Source organism: Micropterus salmoides, unplaced genomic scaffold, assembly GCF_014851395.1.
Source record: "Micropterus salmoides isolate LMB-PRFRI ecotype aquatic unplaced genomic scaffold, ASM1485139v1 Ms_hic_scaffold_15, whole genome shotgun sequence".
In the NCBI taxonomy this organism is placed as follows: domain Eukaryota; kingdom Metazoa; phylum Chordata; class Actinopteri; order Centrarchiformes; family Centrarchidae; genus Micropterus; species Micropterus salmoides.
The window spans coordinates 21,676,320-21,698,779 of NW_024040596.1; the positions used below are offsets into that span (position 1 = coordinate 21,676,320).

Below are 22,460 nucleotides of genomic sequence, written 5' to 3' on the forward strand. Positions count from 1 at the left end.
ATGTTAACATTTGCTAAGTACACAAGGGACAGCTGAGGTTGAATTAGTTTTGCAAGTATTTGGTCACAATTTTATGCCAGTCCATCAAGTAGATGTTTAGATATTAACTGGATAAGTGGAAACTTTGACCTGCACATGACACTACAGGAAAAGTCAGTGCATCATTAAAGTCATTAGGATTCATCTTCTCTGAAACAAGAATGTCTGCATGAAAGTTTATGGCGATCCGTTCTTAAGATATTTCATTCTGGACCAAAGTGATGATCTGCTGCAAAGAAACTCCCTTCAAAAATGTGTGCCTTCAGTTTTGCATAGCTGTGATTTATTTTTCATGTTTTTCCATGTACCATTAATCACTAATACTGTTTTATAATGACAACTCTTCCTGTGGTTCATCTGCAGGTCTACCTGGGAGCTCAGCTGCAACGCATGGAACTGGAAAACCCCAATTACGCTCTGACTAGTATGTACCTCTATACTGTCTACAGCACTCCTTCATTTCTTCTATTGCTTTTGACTGTACTCTACTCTCTATAACCTCAACTGCGTGTTCTACTGTAGTCAGTCTCAGAAGGGTAACAACACCCGAACACCTCAGTACTGCAGATGGAGGGTTAGCCATGCAAGTGATGAGAAGCTCAGAGGTTCACATCCTGAAACTGTAGACAGAGGAGGTGAAGCTCAAAGACTCTGTGTGTGTGTGTGTGTGTGTGTGTGTGTGTGTGTCCTGTTCCAAGTATTATTATGGTGTTTTGTGGGGTCCTTCAGCTCTTTTAGCTGTTCTGCCAACTGCCTGGACAACACTGCCAGCAAGGACAAAGAACTGTTTGTCCCAGACACACACACACACACACATACACACATACATACAGACCTGCTCCGCTAACATCCTGGCCCCTTTTTGTTTTCAAACTCGTGTTTGTGTGAAGATACTGGCTCTCAAAAAACACGTACACACATAGACACGGCTGATTCTCTTCTGCTTGACATTTTAACGGTCTTGTTGCTGTAAAAAATGCTTAACCAAAGATCCTCTGTGTGTGAGAAGATGAATCACTCCATAGCTGAAAGTTCAATTTTACACTTCAACAACTGACCAGTTTGAAACCGGACCCAGTTTGTTTGAGGTAAACGAGACAGTTAATGAGTTTTGTTTAGCGGAGCGGTCTAAACATTGCACTTCAGTATGGACTGGAATTTGTATCTCTGCTCTTTGGTCTGGTCTGTGTTTAATGTTGTTCGGTGCAGCAGATTTACATTTAGTCTTACTGACTTTGTGTGGGCGGCCCATTTAGTAGTTTGTTCCATTTATGGTTTTGTCTCTTAAGTAATTGGTGCTCTTCCTGGCTGTAGTAAATGCATGTAAAAAGTGGCAGTCCTGATCATTTCACACAGCTTACTACCAAGTGTACATTCACTGTTTTTATGGTGAAAAATTATAAGAGCTCAGTACGATGATGCAGCTTATTTAAATTATTAAAATGATGTTCTTTACAAATGAGCAAGGGTGGGAATCACCAGAGGCTCATGATACGATATTATCATGACACTGAAGTCACGATACCATGTTATTGCGATTAAAAAAAATCTTTTGTGATAACATATACTGCAACTTATTAACTTCTTTCAACTGCAGATTATGTCCCCAAAGGAAAACTTTGTCAACATCAGTTTTATGTCTGTTCATATCACTGTTTTGACCAACTTTCTATCGATCCTGCTGACTGTTACCTTTGCTGACTTCACAAGAAAAAAAGAATTTATATATAAAATATTGCCACGGGAAATATCACGATACTATGTATCGATTCTTTTCCCCCACCCTTACAAACCAGATAATTTTTACATTGTTGGTCAAGAATCTGATTTATAAACACACATTAATTCACCAATTGTTCACCAAACTATGTAATATATAATATATACTTTACGAATAGTATAATTTGGAGCCATCATCTTGTTACACAATAATAATCTCATGTCATCTAAATGGTGTAACTAACCAAATAAGTCTCCACTGTGACGAAGAATGAAGAAATAATATTTTTAAACACAATGACAGCTGTTATATCATATTGTTATGCACTATGGATAAAACAAAAATATCAACACATACCGACCAGTCACTAATAACTGTAGCCAATGACCAGCTGATATATATTGGTTGATGTTTGTCGGACTGCCACAGATGAACATCTCATATTCTCCTACAGCAATGGCACACTGTGCGTATATTGTAAAACAGGTCAGACATTTCATAGAATGAAGGGGCAGGTTGATCACAAGTAGCAGATTTCAATCTACACAATGCAACACATTCCTTTTTCTGTTGTAGAGAGAAACTTAAAAGACAAAACAATGGAGTAGGAGCACTTTGCTGAAAGGTCAGTAGCCTGCGTGCAGACTTGTTCTGTTGAACAGCCACATTAAAGTCTTATTAATTTATTGTATGATGTCACTATGAGTGACTGTCACTTGTAAACAAACTAATCAGTATTTCCATTTGTTCGGGATTGAGCTTCCTTTTCAATCTGGTGGTCAAATGTCACCAGAGGTATTAACCTGGATGTTTGATTTCTAAAACAAACCTGACGCAGTACATTGTGGACACTAAGCGTCGGCGTGGTAGCTCATACATATTGTTTCCATCTGCTTATCTCAGGATCATGGCCTAATTTTCTCGTTATCTACAACTCAAAGAGTCACAAGCTGTTTGGTGGCACGCATACTGAAGCTCAATGAGCTGAGTCAGGAGAAGAAAAGAGGGCCTACCCAGTGCACATAAAAATGTATTTGCCTGTGTGGTTCAGTTTCGTGGTGTGAAAGCAAGGCAGAGCAATCACAGGATGGTGTTGTTGTCACAGATTCATATTATTTCAGAAAAACAGCTTTTCACGACACCCCGCCACTGTTGTGTATGTGGTGTGTTGTGACGGCTCTGTGCAGATGACCACGATGAGCAGAGCAGAGTGGGGCTTTGTCAAAAGTTCAAATTTGTTGAAATTTGACCTGAGCTGCATTGACCTTTGTGGCCACAGCTAGTCATTGTTGAACACTGCTTTCACTGAAAGATGGACGACAAACGAATTACTTGTTTTTCTGGATTTCCACCACTGTACATTAACAAGTTGGCCTCTTCTCATCCCCAACAAAAAAGACTGCTAGCAACGATAGCATTGTAGCTAACATGGTCCAGTTTAGTACTGCCCTGACCAACATGCACCAGGCAGAACAAGACCTTTGTTTCTCCGTGTGATTGTGAATGCCAAGAGGTAGATACAGGACAAAAAGAGATGTGTTGTACAGCAATATTGCATGGGAGAATGTGGCTGTACTACATCTGACCACACGTGAGGGCAAAAGTGTTTAAAGTTGTTCCACACACCTGGCCAGTCGCTGCGTAAAGTGGGTGTGAATGTCAGATTATCAGTTTCAGAAACTTGCAGAAATTGTTGGATGCAGCCCCTCCACCCTTTCATTTCCAACATTGAAAAGGTTTGGGGTGAGTTTTTTTTTTTTTTTTTAACGCTGGTCAAAAAACTGACGAGTACTTAATTTTGAAGTATACGGATTACTATACTGCATTCATGTGGTGTCGGAATAATTGAAAAAAAAAATAGTTTCCAACTGGGGAAACTTCCCTTGAAGGCAACCTCAGGTCTGAATAAGGTTATTCAAAACTCAGGTCTGAATAACTCGGAAAGTCTGCAGAAATTTTGGTACTTGACTTGCTGAGGTGATGTCACATTGCGCAGAAACATGGCAGAAGTAAATGCTTTTCAGTTATTCATGTATTGCATATACATTTTTTTTGTGCACATGTAATTGGTAATATGGTAACCGGTTAAAACCGTTAATGTATCTCTATTAGCAGTATTTTAGTGGTTTTCGGGAATTTAACCAACTGGTGCAGCAACAAATCTGGGGCAAAATCATCATACACGACAACCCATCACCCAGACTCGATATAAAAACGTCCATATTGTTTCCACATTCCAACTTAAAGCTCATAAACAAACCGAAGCTAGAAGAACGATTTTCCAACCTGGGAAATGGGACCATTGGAGGAGTATGTTGATGCAGCATAAGACTTAACACTTAACACAGTCGTGGAGTCCGATGTAGTAAATGTTTTGCTTTAAACTAACTGTTAAATAACTTAACAAAAAGCTGCAGTAGCTGAACTGGATCTGTTTTTTTGCTTATTTAACAGTCGCTGGTCTGTCTGTGGTTCCTGGAAGCCTTTATCTTTTCCAGAACATTCTCATACTGTTCCATCGGTTCCCTGGATCCCAGACGTGTGTGTGTGTGTGTGTGTGTGTGTGTGTGTGTGTGTGTGTGGTGTTGTTGTTGTTTGTTATGTAAGCTCTGTTCTCACCATCAGAAAGAATCTCTTGGGATGAAGAGAGAAAAGAGAGGGAGTTCGTGTCGTTTTTTTCGCTTATTCCTCACTTCCTGTTTTAGGATCCTCAGAATAAGCATTAGTGCGGAGTCAGCAGTCAGCAGGAAACAGACTCACACACAATATTACTATCATCACACACAGCTGCTGTAATAAGAGGTTCATGTTCTGTAGTCATGTCTAGCTCTGGCCCTTCCTGTGTTGTAATACTACTTGTGCCTCAGTATGCGATAGTGAGTTACTGTAGCATCCAGTTTTCGCTGCCACGCGGGCTTGTCAATCAATGCTGCTCTCACTCCCTTCTTCATTCCTCGACCTCTCATTCCTCCACTACCTCTACTTTTTCTACTACTTCTACTTTTTCTCCTGCCTTCACTTGAACTTCCCTGTCTCTGACTGGGCAGACTGGGTGTGAAATCTGTAAGCAGAATCACTTAGATAGTGGCCTGGCTGAAAAGGAGGAAGAGGAGGTGAAAAGATGCCTCCTATTTGTTTGGAGCATGTGGCCAGGAATTACACATTGTACCTTTTTTTTAAAACTGTGATGATATCCAGGCCAGGTCTGCAGTTACAAGGAATGTCCTTTTTTCCTATGATTTCTGGATTTTGCAAAGTAGCCCAGAGATGACGTGTGATATGTCAAAGTTTAAGTCATACTGAATCTAAAAATATATGTATCATGTCTGTGTTCATATTTATGACTGAGAAGGAGGATTGCTGGCGTAAATTGTGGCAGGTTTAAAGCATTTAAAGTACCTTAATAACCTCCATGACCTGTGTGTCACAGTTACTGTGTTGATATATAATAACTATGTTCCTATTGTTTTCACAACACCGTCATGCACCTTACCTCACACTGTATCTTTGCATCATCTCCTTCTCTCTATAGTTTGAAAACCTTTTTAGATTTTAGTGAGCTTGTTTTAGAGATGGTTTCAGCTTAGTTGTATGTAGATGTGCTGTCAAAATACATTTTTAAATATCTTTCTAGCTCTAGTTTTCATTACAACTGTACTTTACTTTAAAGATGCGCTGATTCCTGATAGTCTGGCGGATGCATACTATGTGTTCGCAATATCCAAGGTTTACTTCAGGCAGGGATCTTTTGTTGCATGTGATTCATCCTCTTTCCCCATGTTGCCTGTCTGTCCGTTTAAAATGAAAAATGTGACGCTTTTAATTCACCTTGGACTTTTCATTGTTGATGGCATTAGTGTTTACAAAAGTTCACTATAGTACTACTGCAAGTGTGAACTCACTACGTTTCTCTCCAGAGAAGAAATTTCAGTCCTTAATTTAAGATTAAATAATGAGAATCACTCCAGTTTTTGCATGACAACAAAATGCAACTGAATGTCCCCAGTTAAATTTGTGGGCAGACCACACCAAGTCTTGTTGGTTTAGTGTGGTCTGGTTTAGGAGTTAGATGTCATAATTGGGTCAGAGTTGAGAGAATTAGAGGGAGCAGTCCTGTGCTGTATTTCAGGTGATGACATCAGAGCGATTTATAGGGCGTTTACAGAGGGACAGACGAAAGACAGGTCTGTGTTTCATAACAGACTGACAAGTATTTAGACAGTGAGGGACGGAGAGATAGAGGAGAGGAGGGGTGGAGAGACAAGTGAGGAAGGAAGGAATGTGTGCAAGTCATCATCCTGTTACAGACAAGACTGACAGCTCGACTTACACAACCACAAAAGAAGAAGAAAGAAGGAGGGAGGAGTGGCTCTGACGTCTGTGTCCAGTCCCAACACGAATCTTTTTGCTAATCTGTCTTTTGCTGCAGATAGTTATTGAATCCCAAACTCTTTATCAGCCAATGGGACATCTGGTGTTTCATCTGTTTCCAGTAATTCAGTGGTGATCTAACTTTTTCTGGCTACATCTGAAGTCACTCCCTTGTTCACTTGTATAATAAACAGTCAAAAGTCCCTAATTCCCTAACAAATTTGCAATAAATCAGTTACCAAAAGCAACTGACATGCAAGGAACCAAGAGCTTTCAAACCCCCTCGGTACTGGGGCCCCTGGGACGTTACCCAGTTGATAATTCAGCCATGGCTACATCCATGAGAAAGTGTGGATGAGATAGAGGAGACTTACAAAAATAACTTTTAAATGACCATATGTCTTTGATCTTTTTGAAAAGTGTACCCTGTGTTCCAGCTCCAGAGCTTTTGCTGTGGTGGCTTCTTGAGCAGCTATAATCAATATTTTTACATGCATCAAATGATGATGTGAAAATAATGAGAAAGGGGTTGTGCGTAGTGATAAACTTACAGGGAAGCTATTTCAGTGTTTTGGTTGGCTCTAACTGCTATCATAGTGTCATTTCTAGACACCTAATCAGCACCAAACAGCAGACAGACAAAGTTTGCTACTAGTAGGTGAATATAGCGGAGCATTAAACAGCTTAAAAGGAAGATATTTTCCTCAGGAATGGGAATAGAGGGAGGGCAGAAATTACTCCAAACGGATGATAATTTCGCTCTGTAACTGCTGGATGTGTGAATAAGGTACTTGTTACTGCTAACAAGTTTGACATATCAACTTAAAAGGTTACGATATGTCAGTGTTGTTTCAGCTGACCCCCTTAGTGGCGAAAAAATCTTATCATTATTGCAGGTGAGAACAGAACAGAGAGAACAGCCTCCTTTGAGATTGGCTCCGTAAAGCACTTTTTAACTGTTTTTTTTGTTTTGTTTCTGTCACTCTCAGGTCGTTTCCGTCAGATCGAGGTCTTGACTACAGTAGCAAATGAGTTCTTTGAGCTCTACAGTCAGGTTTCTGGCCAGCCTGTCCAACGTATCAGCACCAGGGAACAAGGTAACCATGGCAAGCACACGAAGTCCACCGAAGGACAGTTTCCTATAGTCTAGATTTTAAGAGATGCAGAGCACCACAAGCAGACTGATTTACACTGATTTTTGACTGTTATATAGGAAAATAAAACTTAAGGATAGGTAGCCAAATAAATCAACAAACTAAATAAAACAAGTATAACAGGCAAAGAATGGGACTTTGCTTTAATCATGTGATGACTTTCCAAGAGTTGAGTAGTTGATTGATGATCATTGTCATTTAGTCTTGAAAATCAATGTCCATATGAATATTTGTCATATTTATTCGGCATCCTTCTTAATTGTAGTCAGTTTAAAATCGGGACGTTGCACTTTACTATCACCTTATGAGATGATGATATACGTTTTAGCTGCATATTTTTGTTAAATCCAAGTTTGAGCGTGCCTGAGCACGTTTAACCACCAAAGTGCAGTTCGTTTGACCAGTGTGATCACCTGGGCACGGTACACTGAACAGTGCCCAAGAGAGCGCTTTTTCCCCCATAAAAGAGTGATGACATAAACGTGCTCGGATCGTTAGCGTACTGTGAGCGCAGGCCAGCGGGGAAGTGGCGAGGGGGGACAATTGTGCTCGGGCATGGTACAAGGTAACCGGGCCCAGTCTGAGTGTGCCTTTAGTCAAACGTAAGCCAGCTGCTTCCAGATCCAATCTTATTTAACTGACTGAAGAGTCTCCTATTTGTTTTTGAACGCAAACATGTAGAAATGTCTTATTTTAAACTTTTTATTTTTTATTATTTTTACAAAAACAAATCATAGGTGACAAGAAAGAAAAATTAAAAAAAGAAGAGGCAGAGTTGATGCTGAAGCTCATGATTTTCCTTCGAAGTCACAGGTTCTTATGATCTGTGGCTTTAGCTCAGCCAAAGCCAAGGTATTTTTAAGGGAGGTGTGGTCCTTTAATCATTCAAGAGTCCAGTGTGTTGGCCTTTGTACAGAAAGAAATAGAACAAAGCTCTCCAAGCAAATATGAAGTAACAAAATCAATTAATATTCAAGTAAGATGTACAGTTTTTCCAGTATTTTTCAAATTTTTTAGCTCCTTATTCAGCTGTTTCCTGGTTATTGCTTTTTTACTACTTCCTAGTATTTGTAATAGATATGTATCCTGCTTTTCAGCCCACTGGGCAAGTTTCCCAAATACTTAACACGAAAATGAAAATCAAGCCCAGAGTTAATGATTAATGTGATCTCTGTTAGCACATCTACCCAGTAAGAAGAGATATTAGGACACGCCCAAACAATATGAAAATTACCAACATGTTCCTACACATTTTACAGCTTTGAACATGTTCAGGTTTTAACTTTTTATTTTAGGAGTTTTAAAGAACCTTAAAATGTTTTTCCGGGTAAATTCCCTCCACAGATCTGAGCTTCAGGTGGTAATCTGTGTCTTTTATGTTTAACCAGTCATCTTCAGTTAATTTTGTGTTTGCTTCTTTTTCCCACTTTGATTTAACATACATTGTTGAAAGACCTCTTTCCATTTGTAAACAATACATTCTGAAAATCAAATTTCTGCTAATATTACTTTTATTTTGCCTCGATGAATATCTTTTTCAGACCCATTCCTTTATGTCCAGTACTTTTAATATAGATATCTGAAGAAATAATTTTTCTCTAAATTATTAGTCTCAGTGAGCTGTTAATCTAAACCTTTGTTGGAAGATATTTTACAATAAGAAGTAATGCCGATATTTGTCCATATTAAATCTAATCTAAATCTAATTCAGCTGTTATAAATTCTGTGTTATATGCCTCCTGATGTAATATCCGTGCATTGGTTTTAAATTCTGGGTCAGGTTCAGTTCTTTATGCCAGATGTTTAGAGGCACTGTAGTCCAGTTAGTCACTTTGTGTAAGTATTTCTTTTGTAGTGGTATGCTTATTTGACAATGTCACACAAACAAACCGGATGGTGTAGCTATGCTGCTCTGTAATAGTCTTCCAAACAGGGTAAAGCACTTCCACCTTTGTCCTTGAACAGGTGATGTCTGAAATCTAGTCCTGGATTTTTTTGTCAATTTGTCAGTCAGCCAGTGACAATCTAGTGACAGTTTGTGTTTCATAAAGTCCATCTTGTTTTAAATTCAATTTTATTTATATAGCGCCAAGATGCTGTCTTAAAAACGTTAGTTGACAAATAAATCTACATTTAAATCATAGTGTTTTTTATTCTGATCTGTTCGTCTCGTATCTCTCTCAGGGGGAGAAGGAGGAGAAGGAGGGGGAGGTGACCAGTCTCCTACTGTGAAGAGGAGCAACTCGGCTCGTAATGCGGTCAAACTCCTAAAGAAAACACTCAGCAAACGCAACCTGCATGGGTCCACCACAGAGTCGCCTGAAGCACAAACACCTGAGCAACAGACACACCTGAACGGACACGCCCCCTCTGTACACACAAACACCAACGGTCAAGCACACACCACTCCAGAAAAAGACGGCTGCAGTACTGACTCCGACCACCAGAAACCCATCCGCAAGAAAGACAGTTGTTCACTGGCGACGGTTACAGAGGAAACCAACGGGGATGGAGAGACAGACTACAGGTACAACATAGAAAAAGTTAGCTGATTAGTTTAAGTCCTTATATAGGCAAATCCCACGCCTTGGCAGCCATCTTGGTAATGCCTCCAGGCAGTTATTTCGGACTAACAAGATCAGACCCCTTAATGAATGGGAAGAGAGCTAGGACTGCACTTGGTCACCCGGAAGTAAAAACTGCATGTATATAATCACCTGAAAAAATCTTAAAAAAAAAAAAAAATGCGCTGAAATTTCTTTTTGATTTTAAGCAACAATAAGTGTTTTCCCCCTCTACTACGCATGCGCAAGGTTCCGCAACACTAACTTAATTTACGTCTCTATCCAGAGTGCCAGTGAGATGACGCCATGAGCTCATCCCACCAGAGCGCCTGAAGAAATGCTTTGCTAACTGATGTTATGGATACAGTTTGCATATTTATAGAAGGTTGAACAGATATTGCAGTACTGCATGTCAAATCTGGTGCCTTTTCACACAGTATTTTGGCAGAAAATTAGTGCATCTAATCTGGTCACACAACCGCTGCAAACCTCAACAGTGGAACCAAACGATTGGCTTAATATGTTTCCCGGCTTAGCTGTTTAAAAGCAGATGATTTGCTTTCTTGCAAGACAGGTGGGATATGTGAATACAACCAGCATCTTTGGCGTTATGGGCTTTTTCCATAGAAATCAATTCAGGATTCTTTAGGGGCGTCTCTTTCTAAATCTATATCCGTGATTTTGTCGAAAGCGTCACAAGATAAATCCGAGGGGTCGCAAGATGATAAATGGGAAGAAAGAAAGAAGAAAAAAAAGCTAATTGTAATACACAAAATTGTTTTTTGTTTTTTTACTTTTTTCGTGAAATACTGGCTCATTTGACCGCTTTGGGCCTAAAATATATTTAAATGAAACCATCTTAGAAGTTTTTGGTGGAACTGCAAACACATCATATACATCTGAAACTGACAAGGGGGGCAAACTGGACAAGGTTGTAAAAAGGTTAGAAACCACTGGTTTAATTTTTAACATACTGAATTTTATGGTCTTATCCTATGATTTTTGATGAAATCTTAGTAAAGTAATTAGTAACTAGCTTGCTATCAACAAAGGTAGTAAAGTAAATGTACTGGATTAGAAATATGAAGTAGCATACAATGGAAATACTCAGTTTCTTGTGTCAGTGTTCAATTAGACTAAACTCTGCACAACTCTGCAGGCGCGTCACTTCGTGAACAGAAGTGAAGTTTTGTCTCACCCCCCTCCTCATAGAAATGAATGGGAAGTGAATTTTGATCTAAATGTGCTTTAACATCTCACCTCCCATCAGCCCTGGAGAGGACAGCAGCAGAGGACCAGCAGCCAACGGAGAGAATCAACCAGAGTCAGCTGACTTGCAGTCACCCAATCAGAGAACAAAGGAGGAAACATTGGTGGAGGAGAAGAACCTGACCTCAACCCCAGAGAAAGGTCCTTCCACCCGGGCCCCACCCCAGCTGGTCCAACTTCGCACAGAAAACACAGACTCTTTCGACATGGAGGAGGTACAGTGTTTTCCTGGGTTCTCTTGGGTTCTTCATACTTGTATTTCATAATATCATGACTCTTCCAACACAGGGTTTTCCAACCTCCACCCACACAGAGGAGGTGTAATGTTCTCCTGGGTCACAACGTTGTAACTGATCATTTAAATCACCTTCCACATTGGAGAGTTTGTTGTGTTCTCCTGTGTTGATCAAGGCATCTCACCACCTCATGTTAACTACATTACCCTTATGTGTGCTGTTCATGTACTTGGCCGGCTAAACTCTAACAGTGAAATTCATGCAAATAAAGCCAAAAGGTGTATCAGAATGTACTTCATAGGAATTTACACCATAAGTGAGACATCAGCAAAAGCAACTGAAGAGTTTATCCATTCAATCCATACTAATCTCACACTTTCATTTTGGTGTCCCAGTCCTCGAAACCTACCGGTCTGTCAGAGGAGCTGAGATGACAGCAGGTGTACTAACTGTCCTCACCAGGCCAACTGTCCAAATATTTACTTAACAGAAATAGTTTTACAGTAGACTACATGTGGAGTATGCAGGAAGAAAGATTAATTTAATTTCCCCGCCCACCATAGCGTGCTAGGGAAATACACCTGTATTCAAACCAGGAAGCTCACAATGAAAATTATGATGATCATTATGTGTACAGTTCACAACATATAAACAGCAGGACATTGGTGTGATTTGAACAGCTTACTGTGAAGCTTATGCTTCGCTAGTTATACCAGAGACTCAGACTAGAAGCATGACAAATTCCTCAAAACCAGTGTGGATTGCCCTGATAAAGGTCTGCTGTTGTAGGTGAACAAGGATGTTGACCCAGTGAATCTGCATAAATCATTAATGTTTATAGACTGACCTGTTAGTGAAAGGTCTAAGGTTCTTTTTTTGAGTGAAGGTGCTAACCCTCAGCAGCTCTTTGTTTCTTTTTTTTTTAAAATTCAGTCTGTTGTTTGCCCTTCAGATTCAGAGTAACGAAGATGAGGTTCTGCCAAACAGAACTTCCAGAGCCACTGGTGGTGAGTTCACCTTAACTCTGATATATATAAATATAACTATATTTACATTTACTCACCAACTAACTAATGTTTGTGTATTCATTATAATTTCAGATAATAATACAGGCTACTATAGCTTTCCATTAGTAGCCTAATATTAATTCCAGTTGGACAAAACAGCAGTTTCATTATTGTGGGTTGTTTTCAGTCATTAAATTATTGTGCAAGAAAAATGCTCTACATGGTGGTTAGTTTCTCATTTGTTTATGCAAAGTACAGGTGAGCGTCACGTAGTGCCCAGACAACCTGATCTGAAGAGGGCAGAGGAGAGTCCCGGTGGCGCAAAGAGTAACATATAAAAGTGACGATACCGGTGAATACCGATGTTCTGTCGATTTATGCTACCTATCGAGATGTGCTACTTAGCGGTTCTGCGCATGCACCACCCACAAGCGTGGTCTGTTTCCACGGCCATAAATCTGTGCAACCTTGCTGTTGGGCATTACGTCGAGACAGTGGCTAATCATCAACAATATCCAAATATAATAATTATTAGTCTATCAGAGTACGCTACTCCTGAACTCTTAAATAAAGATGCTATAATATATTATTTCAACATGTTCCCCATCTCATTACAGTAGGCCTACACATGGAGTGAGTAGTGGTGCAAAATTAAATTATTCTGTAGTGGGAGCATTATTTGATAAGGGATAATAGTCTATCAGAATATGCTACCCCTGAAATTATTAGTTATAATCTTAAAACAGAAGACGTCATAATACTTGGAGAGTTATACATTAATGGGATTGGAAATGGGAACACATAAGGTAACATTTTTTGATAGGGTAGAGTGACTCGATAGACTCTGCTATCGATTTTCGACAAGGCAGCATATATCGTTAGAACACCGGCACACTTCAAGCACAAACGGCTTTTATACTGTGAGAAATAACAGGAAGTCATCTCTACCATTAGTGCTAATGTTAGCTTCATAGTGGAAGCGCGCAGTCTAACCAACGCAGCAGCTGGTTTATTAATCCTGCTCCAGGTGCATGTGAAAAATACAGCGGCTGTGGATGAGAGGAGAGGTGACTGCTGGAAGTCAAGTCGTCGTATTTAAGTTTATATATATAATTTGAGAGTATAAATCTGATCTGTCACTTAGAGTTTATATATGCAGCCTGTTTCTGTATGCAATAAACATGTTTCCTGTGTCTCAGTGCACGCTGATCCCAGTGAGGACAGACTGTATGCTTTATGCTCAGTATAAATGATTGTACTCTGCCACCAGCTGGACAGACGGGTGCTGCAGGAGTAATCATAATGTGTCGTTGTCTGGTGTGTCTCTCTCACAGACCTGTTAAGGACAGTCAGCCAGCAGTCAGACAGCAGTGGTTTTGCTGAGGAGCCCTCCGTTGACTCCAACAGCAACCTCAAGGTCTGTTTGTGTGTTTTGTTCGAAGTCTTGCTATCTGAATCTCAACTTTGACCTTTAAGTTATTTAAACGGATACATAACGATTTCACTCAGAGCACATATGAACTAGAAGAAACCAGCAGTCTGGAACGTTTAAAATAAAATCATACACATCAGAAGGAAAATAATAATAGAATTTTAATTTGAAAACACAAGAAGTCAATTACTCATTAACAGTAGTTTTCAGGTATATTAATCTAATCTATGCTACTTTATTTTTCTACTGTATTAGGACTTTTACCTGTATTTGTACTTTTTTCTTAATATGAGCTTCTGAGTACTTCTTTCACCACTGGTAATTAATTATCAATTATTATTAATTTGTTGTAATTAGATACAGGAGAGTAGTGACAGCTGTGACAGCGAGACCACTGTGACATCACACCCTTCGGTAGATGTGGCCACGCCCCTTGCAATGGACCAACCAGTGTTTGATCTGACAGATGGCAGAGAGGAAGAGGCGGGGCCTGGTGGTGCTGCTGAGGCTCATGGGAGGAGTAGTTCCAAGGAAGAAGACGAGCATGATGAGAGTTCAGAGCAGGTTCCACAGTACACAGCCCACCAGCTCCCCAGGAACAGACCAATGGAAACGCAGCCGGATGAGACCCAGGACGAGGAGCGAGTTGAGGATGAGGACCGGACTGATCCCGAACCAGAACCGGAGTTTACCCAGAGTATGTCTGCTACAGAACAGGAACCACAACCGGAGTTAGAACACAGCCAGAGCCAGTCTGCTTCAGAACAAGAACAACAACACACTCAGAACCAGAGCGAGACCGCCGCAGACACAGAACCACCAACAGAGGGAGTGGGTGCTGAGGACAAGGCCCAAAAAGAGCATACACTCGTGGATGATTCTGGTTCCCTTTTTCCTCCAGCTCCGTCCTCTCCAGTTCTCAGTGCTCTGAACAGAGCCAAACAGAACCAGCTGAGCCGATCAGGGCAGCAGGTAGACCCCCAGTCTGGCGATACGCCCCTAACCCCAGCAAGAGGACGAGGAAGAGGCATTACCCCCATGCAGAGGTCCTCCTCTTTGCCCTCCTCGCTCCTCTCTCCCTCCACGGTCGTGTCCTCTGTCAGGATCCAGTTTGGCCGAGGCCAAGCATCCTGCACCAAGCCCAGGTACTCCTTCAAATACACCCCGGAGGCCAGAGAGGAGAAGGAAGAGGAGGGGGAGAAGGAGGAGGAGGAGGAAAGACAAACCAATTGTCTATCTACTCTGATCATAAACCCTGCCTCCTCGTCTGACTCTAGCAAGCAACCACCAAGGCTTCCCACAGAAGCTCCCATCCCTCCTAAACCCATCCCACGCTACCTGATGCCGTCATCCTGTTCCCTGCATAGCTCTAGCCCTCCTCCCAGAGCCCAGAGCGTTCCTGATCTGTCCTCCAATCAGCAGCAGCCTGGCCAGTTCCAACAGAACATAACTGCCAACGAAAACCAGCAAAGTTGGAATCCAGGGCAGACGATGTTCCCTTATCCTAATCCTAACCCCACAGCTCAGTATTTAAACCCAAGCCCCAATCCTAGTCCTAGCCTCAACCCCAGCCCATATCCCTTCACTGTGAACCCTCCTCTGCAGTACCCCATCCCTCTCCAGCCTTACGCCAGTCTTCCTAACCTCCTTCACCACCATAGCCCATCCTTTTCCCACCATTCTAGTCTAACCAATCTCCACCAACCTGTAACTCCCCCAATGCCCCAGCACGGCAGCCTCTCTAACTTGCATCAGCCCCCGACCTCCACGACTCCTCACCACGTCAGTCTGGGCAACATGCATCCGGGAACTCCATTAATGCAGCACCCGGGCTACAATCATCCATACAGTCATCAGTCACCTTTCCATGCCCTTTCCCACGGCTCACAGTTTGCCTCGCCATACCTCGGCTATCACGGGTACAACATGAACCCACACCTGGCGTTCCCGCACCCCGTCGCCCAGTATCCTCCATTGACCCCAGAACACAGCCTCCGCCCAGGGCTCACTCCTCCTGCTCCAGGCTTCCTCCAAGGCCTCGCCTCAACCCACAGCCCAGGTCACAACCTCCACCCAGGACTCGGTTCTCCATCCAGCACTGAGATGCAGCTGAGGAGAGTTCTGCATGACATCAGAGGAACAGTCCAGAGTCTGAGCCAGGTTAGTCCTCTTCAGTCCCAGTCTCTTAACCTCTTTTTAGTTAAGCTCTAGTTACTTTAGCTTTTGTCTGTTGTGGTTGTAGTCCTACTCCCTTTGAATGAAAACTACGGTGTATTACACATATTTTTGTAGCTCATGCCATACAAAATAGGTCCTATTGCACAACAAGTATCAGGGGTTAGACAATCAGACATGTTGTAGACAAGCCAACAGTTTTGCCAAATTTGAAACCACTGTATTTGGAGGTAAAATTGAAAGTGAACATGTCTGCTATATTGTTAATAATCTTTCACTGGGACCTGTAACTTCCTGCAGTTTACACTGGTTGCCAGGAACAGGTCTGGACCAAACAGTTTGGGACATATCCCTGTGAAATTTGTTGTTTTTACACTTAGAGTTTTGTATAGATTAAACAAAGGAGATATGATATGGTAACTGATGAGCTTTTGAGGTGCTGGTAGAAGGATTTTGTAACCTTTTAAAAGAGCCAGGCAAGCTTTTTCCCCTGTTTTTAGTCTTTATGCTAAGCTAAGTTAGCATTTCAGACAGTAGCCTCAAATTTAGCATACCTCCAACAGAGGGGTTTCAGTCTTCTCATCTAACTTGGCAAGAAAGCGTATTTCCTTAAACGTCCTAAATGACTTTTCCTTTAAGCTAATGGTGAATGTTTACAACACCGACGGTTTGGGTTGTAACTTTCCGCTCGCTTTTGTTTTCTCTTACAAATAAATGTGACTAGCCTGAGGTTTGTTTAAAGTCTGTATGGCCATCTGACTGCTTAAATTTGTTGCCCCATTAGACCTGCTTATATTGACCGATTTATGTTGTTGCTGCTCTCCGAGAGCGTTCTGTATGGGTTGCACATTATTCCATCCTGCTTGAGATCTAGTCTCTTTAGTTTGGGTGTTTTTAGTCACATTTTCAGGCCTCTAGTTTCATGGATGTAAAACTGGCACTAACAGCCTGTAACGCTGTGAACGCAAAGTAGTGCGATTGATTAGCTGTTTCCTGCTCACTCCTGAAACCCCTCTTCACTATCACTTCCTGTAGTCCGGTGAATGGTTTTGACTAGGTTAGCTTTAACTTATCCTATTGTCAGCTTGTTGTGTTCCAGTTCCTGTCCTGACATCACTCTCCTCTCCATCTAGAACCGAGCCGACACTCCTGACGGGTTCACTGAGCACAGAGCAGCTCTGCCCAGTCACCAGGTACTGTCATCCCTCATCATGTCTTCAGTTTCCATCTGATGCCTGCCTTCTTGTTGTGCTTTTCCTGCATGGGAAGTGAATTGGTGAAGATCTAGTGGCAATAAATCCTGCAATTAAAGTTTATTTAAATCTCACCATATAGAGCTTTTACATGACTTCCATGACACAAACACTAAACTAAAGTTCCCTTTGAAGGCAGGAATGTCCTCTGACTGGGTCACTAAGGTGATAACATGTGAAGACTGTGTGCCCCGTCTTTACTTATTTCTTATCCTTGTGTATTCAGAGTATACTAAATTGACGTATTAGCTTTGCATTATCTGAAATTTACACAAGATAATTTGCAGTGTGATGTGTTGAGACTGCTTCCATCTGTGAAGCAACCGGGTCGTCATGTGTGTTTCACTTGGTTTCTCTTTTTTCAGTCTTTGGCAGAGTTTCAGCAGAAGAGGCGAAGTTTGAACTTGTTCCGCAGTCAGATGATGGACCTGGAGATGTCAATCATCCAACAGCAGGCTCTGGTCTACAAACACCTGAGCCCTACCGACAGGTGACTCATAATAACAGCAAACAGATACATGTTTCCCAGTAATCTGGACTGCAGTGAAATGTGATACTATGATAGATAACCAACCTGGTGTTTGTGTGTGTGGATGTGCAGGTTGGAGGTGGAGCAGCTTCAGTCTCTGAGGTTAGCAGTCAGAGAAGAACTGCAGGAGCTGGAGCAACAGCTGGAAGACCGACTGATGGAGCTGACACATCACACACAGTACCGGGTATATACACACACCATAGATTATATTCTCACAGCACACACACCACAGAGTATATACACACAGCAGTTAAGCTGCTGTGATAAGCCGTTTGCAACTTGCAGAGCTTACAGAGCAGCACATTGTTGGGTTTCTGTCTGAAAAACTCCCAAACTTTATGTGGTCATAGGTGAGTATTTCTAGCTGCAGCTTACATACAACACGCACACACACACACACACCATAGGGTATGTACAGTACATATATTCATATGGCTGGGCAGCAATATTTACTGCAGTAGGTTTTTAAAACCCCTTTGTGGCACTTTCTGTGATTTCTGACTAAATGGATAAACATTGTCAGTCCTGCTGTCTTCCTCAGGGTTTCCATAGAGACGGCAGTGTGGATAGTCTGTCCACCACCTCTGCACTGAGAGCCATGGAGCCGGTCAGAGCGCGCACACACACACACACACACACACACACACACACTCTGTCATAGAAAGCTAATAATGCCAAAGTTTGTTTTAATGTATGTTTTTTTCCTGTCCCTCCTCCAGATGTCAGACCTCCTCAGAGAGCAGCTCTACCTTCAATCAGAGCTCAGCTACGACGGCCACCCCCCTCCACTGTCCCCTCCTCCCGATCCTCCAGTCCAGTCCGAGAAGGAGATCACGAGCATGGACAAGGCGTGTATCGGGCTTCTATAAACATTACCCCTGTCCCTCCTTCTCGACCAAACACACAAGCTGTGGAGGAAGAGCAAGAAAGAGGAGGAGGAGGAGGAGAACAAGGAGGAGGAGGACGAGCACGACCAGAGGAGGAGGGAGCAGCAGGAGAAAAAGTAGTGGACAACCTGCAACAGCTCATCAGAGAGGTAACGGTCTGTCAGCAGTTTTACTTTGAAGTACATTTATTGGTACTTCACTGTCATGATGTAAATGTAGAGGAGAAATATTCCCAAATACATCTAATAAGAAAACTTCCATTTGTTCATCTTTCACATTGTTGTTACTTTTTTTCATTTGTGGCGAAAAATTGTAATATTATAATAAATTTCGTCATAGTTTTTGTTTCCTGTTGTTTAGATCTGTGTCTTGTTTTTTTTGTTGATAAAACTAACACTGCATTTTACATTGTTGGTCGTACACAAGCACAGTGTTAGGATGACGCAGCAAAATGCTTTCTTATTACTGTTGGTGTTGGTTGTTTCTTGGTTTATTTTTAAAGAACTCAAACCCACGTTGTCACACGGGTGTTAAATTGTTTTCTGCCTTTAGACCAGAAAAAAGTGATAAGACGTTGCTTTATCTAAAACACAAACTTGAGCATTTTGCACAATGCAGCTGTACGCTTATTTATAGCTAGATGAGAGGATTGCTCTCATTTGATAACTCTCATGTCTGTTGTTTTCAAGATTCGAGAGAGCGTGGCACAGGAGGTCCGACGGGAAATCTACAGTGAGCTGCTGGCTACAGTTTCGCCACGGCGATCGCCCGTGCCCGCCAGGCAACACCCTCTGTAGTCATGGCACCAGCAAAGCACCACCCCTTTCACCTCCAGCCTTAGAAACCACAGCCTGAGCAGCAACACTGTCCGTCTGCAACACTGTATAGCTGTGTAACACTGTATGTCTGCGACACTGATGATGAAACGAGCACATCACCTACCTGGGATATACCCCGCCCACTCCACCTGTGGCTGTTAACGAGCATGCTCGTTAGTGAGAGGTGGAGAGTGGGGCAGATGGAATGAGGACGTTTACGTGTCCGGTTGGTTCTAGCGTGCCAGTTGTGATGCAACCCGGGAGCGCCACTCTGGACCAGCCCGACCCTGTGAACCATCAACGATGATGTGTTGTCTTTTCCTCACATCCTGTTTCCTTTTTCTAGACTGTTTTGATCAAAGCCAGACCTAAAACTACTACCACTGCCACTAATACTGCTAGTACTACATCTGGTACTGCTAACAGTACTCTACCAGTACTATCACTACTAGTCCCAGTCCTATAGATGCTCCCATTGAGTTCTTTTACCCCTGATCCCTGTCTGAGATCAGATCAGGACATATTGTTTTGCCTGAATTGAGCTTTTAACATGTTACGTTGCAACACACATGGGGCCAGCCTCCTTAAATGTAGTGTAAATGCCTTAATAATATTTTAATTGATGCTCTCGTGCTTCTCATTAAACGGTTACATTCCTTAATCTTCAATAAGAGTAGAGTCTAATGAGGGTCAAACTGAGCTTTTAACCCCGTTGAGTTACTCCTTCCATGCACATTTCAACTTTCAAAAAGGGCTTTAAGCGATACAATTAAGGGATTATTATCCTCCATCTGTCAACATTCCATCATCATCATCATCATCATCATCATCAGCATTGTAATCATTGTGCTTCTGTTTCTCTCACCGCCCTTAAATTTCTGTATTTTCACTGATGTGACGTTGCCCCCTGCTGGTCAGTCCACCAGACAATGGCATCACGGATGAAAGTCAGACTCCATGTAAACTTATTTAGGTCACAGTTACTGACAAACATTTTAAAATGAGGTTTTAAAGCTGAAAGCTTCGCCACACCAGAGGTTAATTCCCGCAGTTGTTTTAGCTGATGAACAGAGGTCACCAAAAGTAAATTTAGTACTTAAAGAATCAGAGCTGGAACTGCCACAGCAAAGATATCATATCAGAAACCCTGGGTGAGATGTACTGCAAGCAGGTCACTGCACCCAGCAGTTGTTGGTCAACAAATTGCTCCAACACTGACTGCTGCTGAAACCAAAATTTCTACATTTACATGTGTACAACTGTGTGTGTGAGTGATTTGAAGGTGTTAGAAGGTGGATTGTTTTCTGTTTTGATTGAGCCTGGCTAGCAGTTTCCCCCTGATTTCAGTCTTTGTGCTAAGCTAGGCTAAACACGTCCTTCCCTTTGACACCCACAGTCTTTGCTTTGTGCGTGTGCTGGTTGTTAGAGAACAGGTGATGAGGTCAGTGTGTGATGTCGTGAGGTACTGTGAAGGTCAGGCAGGTTATTCTGCAGAAGTAGCAGGTTTCGGTAAGTTCTCATGGTGATGGCGGTGATGATGATGATCATGATGATCATGATGGTCATGATGATGATGATGATGATGCTATTGATGACGATGATGTGAGGTCCGGTCAGTGGGAGGAGCTTAGTGAGCAGAACGTGTCTCAGTGAGCGGGCAGTGGAGCCCAAACAGTAGCTGTGTTAGCATGTTGGCCGCATTAGCCTGTTAGCTTGTCTGATGTGCAATAATAGGAACATGTATATTGATTACTGAGATTATTGTGAACAAATTATCGGTAAATCACTGCAAACATTTCAGAAGAGACCAGTCCTCTTGCACCACTAAAACAAAAACTTTCTACCTGCACATCCTACACAAATTAATCTGCAGCTGGTTTTATTGAGAGAATTTCTGATCACACGGAATCCACTGATTGATCACTGAATGATTAACTATTAATTATCTGGAATATCTGTATTCTTTAGCATGTGTGTAGTGTCTGTGTGGTTGCTCACAGGTTTCCGAATATACAGTCAGTTAGTGAAAAGGTGAAACAAGCACGCTGCGTCCACCGTAGCTGAATGTGATTGGCTGGGATATCAGTCAGTCAAGACAATACCTCTTTTTGATCTTCATGGAACAATGATTCTGAAAATGTCCACACAGACTCAGATTAGAATTAAAATTACCCACAGAGAGCTGAACTTTTGGGAGAAAAATGTATTAATAATGTGTTTTTCAGATGTTTCATTCTTGATCTTCGGTTGTTTGGTGAATCTAAGCTCAAAGGTTCACTTATTAGTGATTCTGAGCTTTCAAGCCACACCTCACAGTGTTTGTTCAGCTGGCTGAGGTGCCATCACGTGAACTAAATGTGAACTTTTAATCACGTGAATGCTCTTAATCATTATTAACTGGACCTTTGATGGATTTTCTTCACCATTTGTTGACTTTTTACCATGTTCACTGATCACAAACTCTGCTCTGCTGGACCAACACTGTGATCTCCGAGGCTCTACATGCTTTTTATTAGTTGTTTTTTTTATTGACCAAGAATCCTTCACACACTTCTAAATACACTTCACTGTTTGACTGTTGGTGTCTGTTAATTTCTGTTGATGTCTATTAATGATGATGTGTATTTTGTATTGATGTCTTGTCGGTGGGATGCAGGGGTGAGGGATCACTCTATAGAGATGAGAATAATTAAAATGTATTTATTTTCAGTACTGGTTGAGTGCTGGCTCCTTTCTTTGTGTGTGTGGGGGTGGGTGTGTTATTTCTAGTCTTAAACCTATTAGGGTTGGATTTCAAGAATTGGGTCAAAGTTGGAACATTACCAAATTTCCAAGAACCTTGGATTCTTTAAAACACATGCATTTCAATTCTGCTTATAAGATCTTAAATTTTTGCATATTCCAGTCTCTCTCCAGATTAAACTGCACTGAGCATTTTATAGTCCATGAAAGTTGCACTTATCTGCCAGGACCTGCTACACAGACCTACAAGCATGCAACTAG

The 22,460-nt window shown here is 41.7% G+C and overlaps 1 protein-coding gene across 1 annotated transcript in view; it reads left to right on the forward strand.

Annotated features, from left to right (window-relative positions):
* Positions 1-22,169, forward strand: part of LOC119904398 (protein ITPRID2-like) — a 67,145-nt gene extending 44,976 nt beyond the window's left edge. The window contains 14 exon segments of the mRNA XM_038721030.1: positions 403-463; positions 7,120-7,227; positions 9,469-9,811; positions 11,119-11,332; positions 12,306-12,360; positions 13,695-13,777; positions 14,150-15,952; positions 17,101-17,160; positions 17,586-17,710; positions 17,822-17,936; positions 18,294-18,359; positions 18,472-18,529; positions 18,532-18,788; positions 19,329-22,169. Coding sequence (XP_038576958.1) covers positions 403-463; positions 7,120-7,227; positions 9,469-9,811; positions 11,119-11,332; positions 12,306-12,360; positions 13,695-13,777; positions 14,150-15,952; positions 17,101-17,160; positions 17,586-17,710; positions 17,822-17,936; positions 18,294-18,359; positions 18,472-18,529; positions 18,532-18,788; positions 19,329-19,436 — 3,456 coding nt within the window. The 3' untranslated portion in view covers positions 19,437-22,169.
* Positions 22,170-22,460: the final 291 nt, after the last annotated feature.